Below are 13,517 nucleotides of genomic sequence, written 5' to 3' on the forward strand. Positions count from 1 at the left end.
CGTTGGCCGACGCAAGCAGCAAAGGGGTTAATGAGCGTAGAAAAGAAAAACAATACAGACACTAATGGAAAATCAGCTAACATGAAAGGGGATAAAGTATAATTAGAAGCATTAGATGAGTCAGAAATACATCACACTGTAACAGATAATAGCACAGCTGTAAATGTCTTCACCAAGTTATTGTTTCATAATGTAGATAATATGGAAATCAGTGATTGTTATGTATGTATGAAATTGCCTGCTGTAGTAGCAGAAGGTGTTACTTATCACCATTTACCGCTAACATGTGGTATATCATGTAGTGGATTAACAAGTCTGTTATGTAGAACTGGAAAAATGCAATAGTATTATTCTAATTTAGATGTGATATTTCCAGAGGTTCCTATTTGAAAGATTATGAATCCAGTGTTTAGTAATCAAGCTGCATAGTTTATGGGTTAATTTTTCCTAACACAAAAGACAATAAATATAGCAGAAGCTCATAAGAATAATTTGACTTGCTCATTAAAAGAAGAAGAGAAGATATTTTTTTATCTAGTAGAAGAAAGGAGACAGAATTTTCAGAAGAAGGCCACTGAATAGAAAAGTTATATTCCACCATGGGCTGAGAAAGAAGGGATTTATACACCTGGCAAAACTCATGCTGCAATGTCTCTAGATTTCGAAGAAAAAAAAAGGAAACATCTGTCTCCATAGATTAAAAACTGATTATAATAATGTATTTATAGGTTCCAGTGAAAGTAAACATAATTTCCAGATTCTTGGAAGTTGGGGACTAAAAGGGGGAACTGATCCAGTATGTCCTGGAATTTATTATGTATGTGGGAATAAAGATTATTTCAAGGTACCCGCAAGATGGTATGGGAGTTGCTATTTTGGAACAGTATTCCCTAAAGTGTATCATGTGAAAGAAATCACTGGAAGCAATGTAAACAATAATGAACTAATCCGTAATAAAAGAGCCAGTTTTTCTGAAATAGTAGGTGACATATTTAGTGCATTAATACCTTCAGTGTGAGTAATTCTGAATTCACAAAAAATGTGTCACTTATCCACAGTAGTTGATCATTTAACGACTACCACTGCAGGAGGGTTTCTCATGATCAATACTGAAATGGTTGCAATCTGATCAATGCTTTTGCAAAATCTATTTGCCCTTGATATATTATTGGCAAAAGAGGGTGGGGTCTGTAAAATTCCGAAAGAGCAACATTGTTGCACTTATATTCTGGATAAAAGTGTAGAAATTTGAGGATACATTAAAATATTACAAAATAACAGCTCTAGTAAAAATGATGTGGTGCAAATGTTGTAGAAGGAAAAGAAAGTACGAAGTAAATAAACAGAGAAAGGAAAGAAAATATGAAGAAATTAAACTTGAAGAAATAAAAGGAGAATTGTATGAGAAGATGAAAAACATGAAAGATAAAGTGGAAATTGAAAAGACAAGGAAGGGATTTGAGATGTGCTGAAGTTGGCATTTGGTTGGGTAGAAGTAGTTTATGGTGGCATAAATGCCATCAGAGAGAGGATTGATGGAGCAAGGACTTGTACAGAAGAGACAACCCTCTCATATAACCCTGTAACAAAGTATTAATAATGTATTTTGATACTAATATGCACCACATTTCATATATTTTATAAAAATAGGGGAAGCTTGTCTATGTGTTCTACTAACGAGTAACCCCAAATGTATCTTAAAATGGCTGCTAACGCGGGAAAATCTATTGCGCATGTGTTAATTGCATGACGTCTTTACGCTTGTAGGAAAAATACTGCTTCTGCGCAAAAGCATCTAAAATGGCCGCTTTGAAACTCACATGCTACGCATCTGCTTTGCTGAAACTAAAATGAGTTATATACTAAATGCTAATGCACAAAGAGTCTTTAAAAGTAAACAGTAGTAGAGTAGAGATAGGTGGAATACAGTGAAATCATTTTATTTTGAAATTAATACTTTGTCTTCTGACCTCTCTATTAGTTCGTATTTGGGCCTTTGAATGATGCTAAAGCCTGCACCCCACGTGATTCCTCAAGCGTGCGCAACTCGGAAACAATGATGTCAAAGCTTGAAACTCGTCCAAGGACGTTCTCGGTACATGCTCTGGGAACCAGCTGGACATTCTGAAGAATCAATGAACAACTGTAAATTGTATACAATGTTGTCGATAAAATTGAAACATGAGTGGGAAATAAAGCATGGGAGAACATATTAATGGGCAGGAACTTGAAACAATGAAATAAAGAAAATTATTAAAAACTTAGCATGGTGTGATGATTATCCCCTCAGCCTGTCCAATCAGAATTAGGAGTTTCATAGAGTTGAAACATTTAGGGGTAGTACATGCCATTAGGAAAGTATAATTGAGGTAGTTAGTTAGCACAGTTAGAGCGATTGCATCAAGAAAGGCTGAGAGACTGAGATGCTGTCCGAATGCTGATCGAATATTTGAAGAAGCAGACTTAGAATTCTAAAGTCAAATTATTAGAAGATCGCGGAAGAATCGAGGAGGAAGTTAGTGCCAGAGAGGGTTGAGACGCAGGAGTCTAATCCAGAGGAGGCCATCTATCCTGTCCTGAAGTCCCTGTCACCTGTTCTATTCCCAGGGAACCCATTAACTCTTAGCCAGAGGGGTCTAATCCCACACCATCCTAGGTAAATATATATCTCTGTGTATTGTGTTGATGTACTTCTCTCTCTCTATCCTCCTTTTCCTGAGGTACTGTCAGTGTGATAGCTTTCATTGAAATAGAATACTAAATTTTGGTAAGGATCTACTTCCTCGGAAAGATGGAGTTAACACTGTAATTCATTTTGCTCATATGATAATTAGATAAACATTTAAAACTTACCCGAGTCTGTGGTTCTTTCAGTAGGGTAAAAGATAAATGAACCTAGGTCATATCATCAATTTCTATTCAACTAAATAGATACATTAACTTAAAGAAAGGTTTTATGATCAGTGAAGGATTAGGGAAATGATAGATAACTGATCTAAATTAAAGCATTTATAAACCTTGACCCCCAGCGGTGTTAGCCAGCCCATATGTGTGAATGTGTATATGGGCCCATATGAATGTATGGAGATAGATTTTCGCAAGTTGGTAGCCCGCTGGATCATCTCCCAGCTCATATCTCGGATCATTCAGCTGTAATAATAACTCTACAAGCTCTAGGACCGCAGCCTTACAAGAGATGGACGCTAAAGCCTGCCCTTCTCTTTGAAGGGGGAGTCGAAAGTGCTTTGAAAAAAGCTGCAGCGGAATACTTCATTAATAATAAAGATACTGCCACCCCTGGAATAGCATGGGTTTCCTTTAAGGCATATATACGTGGTGTCCTGAAAAGCCTTGCCTGCGCAAAAAGCAGAGAAGAAAGGGCAGAACTAATGAACATTGAGAAGGAAGCCGGGATCCTTGAGGAAGCCTTAGTTGTGGGAGAGGAAATGGAGAGATTAGAAAGGAGGTTAGAAGAGGTCCAACTAAAATTTAAAATCAGGTTAGAGTTAAAGTGTAAGGCAAGATGGCAAGCAGCGAATGTGAAGGAATTTGAGTATAGAGAGAAAGTGGGAGTATTGCTGGACTGGAAGGCCAGAGTAGAACGAACCAGAAATTATATAAAGGAGCTGAGGGAGGATTCAGGGGAGGTGTTTGATAATTGGGATACTATGCAGAAACATGTAGTGGCACTTTTTGTAACAGCTTTATAAGAAAGATATCGCTCCAGACCCCAAAAGCTTAGATGTTGGCTTAGCATGCTTGGTCTCCCTGTAATGAATGAGGAAGGGGAAAAAAATGATGGAAGCACCAATTACACAGAAGGAGATCAGGGGGGCAATTAAACGAGCTAAGAATGGGAAGGCCGCTGGTTTAGATGCTGTCCCCTCACACGTATTTAAAATGGCAACAGAGGAAGTATTGCTTGTACGGGAAAGTTTGTTCAATATGGTATATATGGGGGAGACACAGGTTCCAGAATCATGGAGGGAGACCTCCATAGTTCTGATACTAAAACCAGCTAAGGATCCGGCAAAAGCACAGTCGTATCAACCGATATCCCTACTGAATGCAGACTATAAGATCTTTGTCAGCAATTTTATAGGTAGGTTGTCTAGAATTGCCCCTCAGCTTATACATGAAGATTCAAAGGGTTTTATCCCTGGAGGCAGATGCACGAATTGACCGAGCAGCTAATAGGGTGTATCGACATAGCTACATCAAGGTCTGTCCCCTTGGCGGCTGTCACACTGGACGCCACCAAAGCTTTTGATCGTGTTTGCTGGGAGTATTTATGGGCAGTATTGGAGATCAGGGGGTTTGGTCTATAATGGGACCCCCTCTAAGGTACTAATTTGCAGGTCAGGGAGAAGAGGGGAAAGAAATTTGAAACAACAACTATAAGCACGAACTCCCTCGTGACCTCTCTATTTCTGTAAGGGTTTTGCCTCTTCAATTATTGCATGGGCATAACAGAACATAAATTACATATTTTTTATTTCCATTCTCTTTTTTATTTATCTGTTTAAATTATTTTTCTCTTTGTTATATCTTTATAAACATTGTTATCATTGACAAAGTACAAAAAAGATCATTCTCTATCTATACATTTTAGTAACATGAGAAATAATTCATAAGTTCATTTAATGATCTATATACAACCAGGCTGAGAGCAAGCAACAGTCAAACTACGCATACATACTACACACACATTCATACCACAAAATATCTGTGCGAGTTATCGCGTTATGTTGGTTCTTGTCTAATGCCCACAGACAGGGTCACTACAAAGTGTAGGATTTAATATAGACTTGGTTGATGCGTTTCGGTGGCAATGGATAGCAGTGAAAGCCACCTTCTTCAGGACCCGCCAGATTATCGAAGATGGTTCTCTACACCCTGGTTTTTCTCCACTAAAAACGTTGCTGTAGCCTATCACAATTTCACATTACAGACCTTCTTCAATATGGTCGTTATTTGTACCACAGAGTTATGAGAAGAAAGAAAAAGATCCCTCAAAGTTCCAGTCGGAGCAGCATCAACTTCATATCCACTTAAATGTCTTATCATGGAACACCGCTTTTTATCTTGATTCCCCAAGTGTGAGTTTCTCCCTCTATTATTGTTATTCCCTTTCGTAGTATACTCTCTGCTGGGAAGTATCTATAGGGCTAAGTAGCAATAAACAATCTGTCATCAAAAGCGAAGCTCGTCAGTTTCTCTGGAATGATTCAAATGCTATTGTCGGGATAGCTCTTTGCAGAAAGGACACCCTAAATTTATTCATATTGCCATCCATGGAAGTTTCACGCATGTCTCCGTCGGATCATGGGTTTTGGGCCGCATTTTATAACTATACTAAAGGCCTTATATCACTGCTCTACAGCTAGGATACTTCTTAATGGCGCTCTCACTAGGAGTTTTTTTATTCTGAGAGGGACGAGACAGGGGTGCCCAATCTCCCCTTTATTGTTTTATATATGTATTGAACCATTTGCCCAGATGCTTCGCCAGGATGAACAGGTTATAGCGTGTTGTACAGAAACATATGAAAAGGAAATCGTGCTATATGTGGACGACTTTATAATTTATACAGCAGAACCGACTGCAAAAATTCCTAGGATGGAGCTATTAGCAAAAGTATACAGAGCTTTTTCAGGATATTCGGTAAATAAAGAGAAAACCAGGATAATGTGTTGGAATATCCCAGACTGGAGGGGAAGTGTCCAGAGAGAGATCAGGTATCTTGGAATTAGTATTATTAACTCATTAGAGGGAATCACCCAACATAATCTAGAGAGGGTAGTAAAGGACATTGTGAAATCATGTGGAAGAACCTACTACCATCATTATATAGAAGAGTAAATCTAATAAAAATGGTGTTACTTCCTAAGTTGACATTTCTTTTTAACTGCGATCCCCTTAGTTTCCCCGGAGGCCTGATCAATAAAATATGGGGCAAATTGGGTAGCTTTGTTTGGGCAGCTAGAGGAGCACCTATGTGGAGAAGTGTGGCTCAGTGGTTAGAGGCGGCAGACCCGGAAGCTGAGATCGACCGTGGACCATGGTTCGATTCCCCGCCTCGGCGGGTCTCGGGCTCAAAATTCCACGGACTCGACAATTCTCGCTCTGGTGCCTACTCAACTCACGGGGTCACACTCTGCGACTCTGGGCAATAGCTTGCTTAATCTCCACTACGGCCCCTCGCGGCGGGATGCCTGGCTTTCACCTTGTGGATACCCTGCTGTGGTTTCTCACAGGGGAATACCAGGACGGGTTCCCTAAGCAAGCGCCGGGACGCTTACGGGCAGCTGTGCGCTTTACAAGTCCAGCACATTTACATTTACATTTATGTCTTGGAAGAAATTGCGGCGTAAACTGGCAGAAGGTGGGCTAGCACTTCTGGACCTAAGACTATACTGCATGGCATTTCAGTTCAAGAATTACAGAGTTCTCTTAGGTGCACCAGGACCCATGGTGTGGGGTGGGTTGTTAGAGGAGATGGTTAATGAGTGGGGAATAAAAGGGTTTCTTTATAAATGTGGGGCAAAAAATTCTTCAAAAAAGTCAGACTGAAGGCGCTTAAGGCAGCACTTATCCTTTGGGTAGGAATAAGGAATACGCTGGGAATGGGGTACTTTTCGGACGGGGCACCAATTTGGGACTCACCAGGTACGCCAGAATTCCTGCAAGACAATTTAAGTACTCCACTAAGGAGGGCAGGAATTGAAATATGGGGGGATCTCATGGTGATGAAAGCGGTGGTACCAAGGGAAATTTTGATTGCAAAGATAGGGGGGTCCCTCTCAAGGTTTAAATATTTGCTGTTGCTATATTGGGGGGAGCCAAATAGGAAAGAGATCGGAGGATTTGGGGAGTTTGGAAAGAAATTACAGGACGAGGCCCCGAAAAGGAAGGAAGTCAGTGACTGGTATCGGGCCTTGGTGTTATTTGAAGAGAAGAAGTTGAAAGCACCACATGAGATCTGGGATGGTGATATTCAGTTGACAGAGCCGCAGAGAATGTGGCAGCTTTCCATTAAACTGTAGTATAAGGTGGTCAAGCCAGCAAACCTAAAAAAGGAATCACTTTTTTCACAGTTAATAGGTTATATTGGACACCCTATAAATTGGTCCCAGACGTGGTATGTTGAGTGCAGATGATCTGCACATGATTTTCAAATGCCCCCTGCTACATGACTATTGGTCTTCAGTGGAGAAGGCAGTAAATGAAATCTTCTGCAACAATATAAAAATAAGGCTAACGTTGATTACGTTAGGACTGGAGGATCAGCTGATCTCGCCCCATCGCTGCATAGGTGGGCCCTACTCTTTTATCTGATTCTTCTCGCTAGGAGAGAAATTTGCAAAACATGGACAGATGCTGTACCACCCCAAGGGTTTGACTGGCTCCCAGCGGTCAAAACTATTTACTATTTGCAAAATGGACAAAGGACTAAAGACCAGTATATATTCTAAGATCTGGGAGGACTTATTGAATTGGAATGGTACAATAAGAACTTAACCTCATGAGTCCTATGATTACACCTGTGTGCAACTAGTAACCAGGTCACTGGATGGGCTGGTACGCAAGACTATTGTGATACTGCAAATAGCCTGGGGCGGTACAGGTCGGTTGTCAGGCGGCAATTTGCAAACAATGGTGGTATGAGGACACACAAAAAAAAAGTTATCTTGTTTTTCCAAGTAAAATTTACCATGGCAATTCGGTGGTCTTCAATGGACTTCAAGTCTGCTTTTAACTTTTCTTCTTTTTCTCTGAATTCTCGTTGTGCCTTTTCTTCGAGAAGTGCAATAGCGTTAGCAATGCTGGTATCTTCAGTGTCCAGTTTTTCCTTCAGCTGAGCAGATAGGAGTGCACCGATATTGTCCCTATGTTTTTGCATATCCCTGCAACAAAGGGCAATTTGGGTTACATACCCTTCAGAGATAAACACATTGGTTATATTTCAAATACATTAACGAACTTAAATGCACAGCATTCTCACTTAATTTGTTTACAGAAAAGATATGGTCACGAATACTATAATACCCTTTTCTTTCCTTCCAATCTTTTTTTGAAGATATGTGTTTAATGAGTTTTTTTTACCTCAGCTTCACCTGCGTATGTAGAAATATTCCATGGCAGAGGTAGGTCTTTACCATTGAAATGGAACAGTTTCTTAGGTGGTGATAGAAACTCTATAGTTATATAGTTCCGCTACAGGAAAAACTGCCTGATCGATTGTAACCAATTTTAGGTAAATTATGGTGGCCTTGACAATTCAGCCGCCATTTTAAATGTTAGATTTGCTATGACAGACCATCAATGATAGAAACATTGAATTCTCAGTGTATGAGGATTTCCTGGGCATTAAGGCCCAGGAGGGGGCATGACTGTATTCCAGGGAGCATGCAGGAGGTTTCGGGGGCAGATTCTGCCGCAAAAAATAAAAAAAAAACCATGGTCTTGCTACAGGATGTCTGTTGATTTGCAGATCCCTTGAGTAGACATTTTATAAGATTCGCAGAAACAGTGAAATAAAAGAAAATCCTGGAAAAAAGGAAAACAAGAAAATCCACAGTGCAAAAGGCTGTACACAGTAAGCAACTGTGAACACGTGGGATAGACGTAGGGCACATAACTAGTGAATGTGGAATGTATGCAGGGCCTGACAGTAGTCCGAACTTTGAGCCCAGGGCACAAGGCTAGGCGCACTTGGGTTGGTAGGGATAGAGTTTGAAGTAGAGCATTCCAGAGGCTCTGGCCAGGGGTGGTGTCCAGAGAATGCTGTGCTTGGAAGAGCTGGTCGGTGTGACAGGGTGGGAGGATTTATTGGTTTTATTTTATGAATTTATTTAATATGAGAAAAGAAAGGTTGCTATGGCTATGTCATCCTTTTTTTCAGTTGCACAGTTTGATAAATGTGCATATTGGTAGCTAATTGGAGAGTATAGCTAGCTTAGTGTTGGTGTGTTCAGCATTGTGCACATTCGTAAAGGATGAGAAGGCATTTTGCATCCAATAGGAATGTTTTGCTCTCTGCTACAGCTACAGCAAAAAATGCTAAACGGAAATAAACCAAATATAGCATTGAGTTACCCAGCCTATGCCCTTTTTTAGGTCCAGCCTACGCCATCCCGTAGGGATGGTGGGCGAGGTTTATAGTAAGGCTTCCGAAAAGTCTCCCCAAACTGCGGATTCGATATAGTTCATGTGAGCCAGGCGCGTGCACATCGCCAGCCACAACCCACACCATGCCTCGACATCAGACTTCAAAGGAAGCTCCTCCCCCGCCCCCCCATCAGACGTCAAGGGAAGCCGCTCCCCCGCCCCTTCCCCCCACGCCACGCAATGCCAAGAGCTTGTTTGGTTTCTGCCCTCTGTTCCACATTGACCACTCTCGGCCTTCGTTTTCTCCTTTCTCATTGCTCGATTCTGCTTCAGGCCACAGGAATGCCTGCCGCGCTGCCTCTCTTTTTATTAGAGTATTTGTCCTTTCAATAAATTTTGCATTTCTTTCGCCCGTCTGTACCCTAGCATCTGAACCCGCACGTGTTCTCAACAGAAAGCAGCCTGGGTCAACTGCCAAGTATGGCAAAACTTTAACTTTCCGCAGCTTATTTCACTAGGGGATTGCTTTAAATATTTATTTGTCGTCAGTTTGGGCTCAATAACATAATATGCGTGTTCACGCTCCCAGGGCTCTGACATGGCGTTTCTTCCTTTAAGAAAAGGAATCTGTATACAAATTGCAAAATTTGTCCTGTGGTAGTTTTTTTTTGTAAACCTAATGAATTCCTGACTAATGGGTTTGGAATAGAGTGCTAATCCATGTGCATTTTTCTAACCTAAAGAAGTCTGTCCTCCCTGCGGCTTTAGCTCAGGCCGCCCTCCCTGCCGCTTCAGCTCATGCCTGCTCACAGCATACCCACCCCCGCGACCACACGGCTGCGGCCATATCAGTGGACGCTGCCTTCCCTTGCAAGAGACATACTCCTCCGGAGAAGTTCTGCTACGTCACCCCGCGAATGTGTTGTCCCCCCCCGAAAGTGCTGTCACCCTACGCAAGTGCTGAACACATGTAAAAGATGCCCTCGGCGCAAAGACTGCTCCCCTGCTCTCCAGCTCCTGAACAGCATTTCTTCTTCTTGCAAGAGAATGGGGACAGGAAGTACAGTCTAGTAGCAGCCCCCCTCCAGGCAGCATGCTGTCCTTTTCTCATAATTGCTGGCACTATATAAGTAAATCCCTTTGACTCAGGTGCTTTCCCCACACACACAACCCCACACACACAACTCCAAACACACACACAACCCCACCCACACACACACCCCACACACACCCACACACACACCCCCACACACACACCCACACACACACACCCACACACACACCCACACATACCCCACACACACACCCCACACACACAACCCCCCACACCCACACAACCCCCCCACACACACACCCACACACACACAACCCCCCCACACACAACCCTCCCACACACACAACCCCCCACACACACAACCCCACAACTCCACACACGCACAACCACCCCCACACACACAACCCCCCCACACACACAACCCCACACACACACAAACTCCCCACACACACAGAAGCCCCCACACACAGCCCTTCCACACACAACCCCCCACACGCACAACCCCACACACACAACCCTTTCACACACAACCCCCCACACGCACAACCCAACACATGCACAACCCCACACACACACACGCCACACACAACCCCCCACACACACACAACCCCCCACACACACAACCCCACACACATACAACACACATTCACACACAACCACACACACACAACACACCACAACCACACACACACACAACCCCAAGCACACACACAAGCACACACACAACTACACTCAACCACACAACCCTATACACAGCTCCACACACACACAACCCCCCCACACACACACAACCCACCACACACACAACATCCCACACAACTCCACACACAACTCCACACACACAACCCCCACACACACAACTCCACACACCCCCACACACACACAACCCCCCCACATACACACAACCCCCCCCACACACACAGACAACCCCCCAACACACCCCACACACACAAACCCCCCACTCACACACCCACACACACCCACCCCCACACACACACCCACACACACAACCCCCCACACACAACCCCCCACACACACAACCCCCACACACACAACCCCCACACACACAACCCCCCACACACACAATCTCACACACACAACTCCCCCACACACAGAACCATCTATCTATGGCCCTCACTCTATCTATCTATCACCCTCGTTCTATCGCCCTCACTCTATCCATCTATCGCCCTCACTCTATCCATCTATCGCCCTCACTCTATCTATCTATCACCCTCACCCTATCTATCACCCTCACCCTATCGCCCTCTATCTATCTATCGCCCTCACTCTATATATCTATCGCCCTCACTCTATCTGTCTATCTATCGCACTCACTCTATCTATCTATCAATCGATCGCCCTCACTCTATCTATCTGTCTATCTAACTATTGTCCTCACTCTATCTATCTGTCTATCGCCCTCACTCTATCTATTTATCTATCACCCTCACTCTATCTATCGCCCCCTCTATCTATTTATCGCCCTCCCTCTATCTATCCCCCTCACTCTATCTATCGCATCACCACAGCATCACTCAGCACCACCACAGAATCCCTCAAGGGCACCACAACATCACTCAGGGGCATCAGAACATCACTATGCGCTACCACAGCATCACTGAACGCCACAGCATCACTCGTCGCCACCACAACATCACTCAACGCCACCACAGTTTCAATCTGTGCAACCATTTAACAACAACAACTGGTTCAAATATGTTCTCTCAATGTTTCAAGCTTTATTACAAATGTCACAAAAAGATGTTAATATTTCACTTCTGTTCTTGGATTTTCGTCACAATACACTGAACATACTCTTCCCAAAAGATATTTACAAAAGTTAAAGCTATTGCCATTATAAATTACAATACATTTTATTTAAGTATTAATTATTAAAAAAAATTAAAAGCCATTGTTATTTGTAATATCAATACATCTTAGTCACGTAAATACAACACATATTGCATTACAAATGCTATAGGTGTCACATTTGCGAAAGTTAAAACTATTAGCATTGTAAATGACAAAGCTAATAATTTTGCTATTTTCAAACCCAACACATAAATAAAATATTTGTCATTTACAATACCAATAGCTCAAACTTTCCTAATGCGAGACCTATTGCATTGCAAATGCTTGTTGTGATTTGATGTATATCCGTCGCTTTTTGGGAATGCGGTCAAATAGATAACAGGGCACGTAAGGATTTGGAAAAAGAAAGAAAACACCTTGATTGACTACTGTGAAAAAACATTTCTGCAGCAACAAAAATGTGCTTAGTGCACAGACTGCGTGTCGAAAAAATAATAATTACGTTTCCTTTAAAAAAGGGCTTCCATCCACCCACACTTTCCTTTCCTGATACCAGGTTTTTTTAGGACACGCCTATCCTCTGGCAAGGGCTGGGATCAGGGACTCAAATGAAACCAAACTTCAGTGGGTGGTGGGGGCGAAAAGTTCCAGCAATGGGGCAGGACAGTTCCAGAAGTGGGGTCGGAGCTATCCTCAAAGCCAATATGAAATAAATAAGTGACCAACTGCATGTTTTTGTAGATTTGACACTGTTCCTAGGCTACTCACAGTGATCTTCCAAACACATATTGAATGCACTGACAATTAAAACTAAAAAAGTTTCTATAAATATGAATCCAAAGCACATAAGACATGTTTTCACAGTTATTTCAAGACAACACCTTTTTTTTGCCAATTCCCTGATTCCTTCTGTGCAGAACAATTTGCTTGTGAAATATTTATAACTGCAAGTCCAGAAATAAGCTCCTGCTCCATTAATGACTGAAGGTACAATTTAGTTTACCCAACTGGATGTTGCAAAATATTCATGGGTGAGGCTGCCCTTCTGTACAGGTCTCAAAATATTAGGCTTCGTGGCAGTGCCTAATTTGAGCCGGTGGTTGCAGATGGAGCCGACCTGCACTAATTGTTGGGCACCTGCACTCATTTTTCCTCATCAGAACCAGAACAAGAGTGAGAAAAACACAAAAGGGGGAAATGCGAAAGAGATCGATGGAAGAATTATTACAAAGCGAAAAAGCAAATGAATCCACTTTTTATAAATGATCAGTACAGCATCCAATTAATCCTATGAAATGCTTGCTCCTTTGGCAAACGTTGCTTTTTTATCCAGTAACACTTTGCATGTTGTGATTTTGAGACCCAAAATACTATGGACAAAAAAAAACACGTTCCATTATGAACCATTGTGGTGAACAGAGAACCTGGAGTGGCTGAAGGTGTCAAACAGTACAATAGGTAACTATGTAAAAAACTTTTAAATTCACATTTAACTTTGCCATTTTTAGTCACATTTTTTAGAACCAATCAAAGATTA

At 42.2% G+C, this 13,517-nt stretch overlaps 1 protein-coding gene across 2 annotated transcripts in view; it reads right to left on the bottom strand.

Moving 5' to 3' along the window:
* The window catches only part of CFAP210 (cilia and flagella associated protein 210), a 227,949-nt gene that overhangs the window by 37,960 nt on the left and 176,472 nt on the right, over window positions 1-13,517 (bottom strand). For both annotated transcript variants that reach the window (XM_086956079.1, XM_086956080.1), the window contains exon 7: window positions 7,715-7,907. In XM_086956079.1, the coding sequence (XP_086812205.1) occupies window positions 7,715-7,907 (193 nt within the window). The remainder of the gene's footprint in view (window positions 1-7,714; window positions 7,908-13,517) is intronic.

Source organism: Lissotriton vulgaris, chromosome 2_1 (assembly GCF_964263255.1).
Source record: "Lissotriton vulgaris chromosome 2_1, aLisVul1.2, whole genome shotgun sequence".
Taxonomy (NCBI): Eukaryota; Metazoa; Chordata; class Amphibia; order Caudata; family Salamandridae; genus Lissotriton; species Lissotriton vulgaris.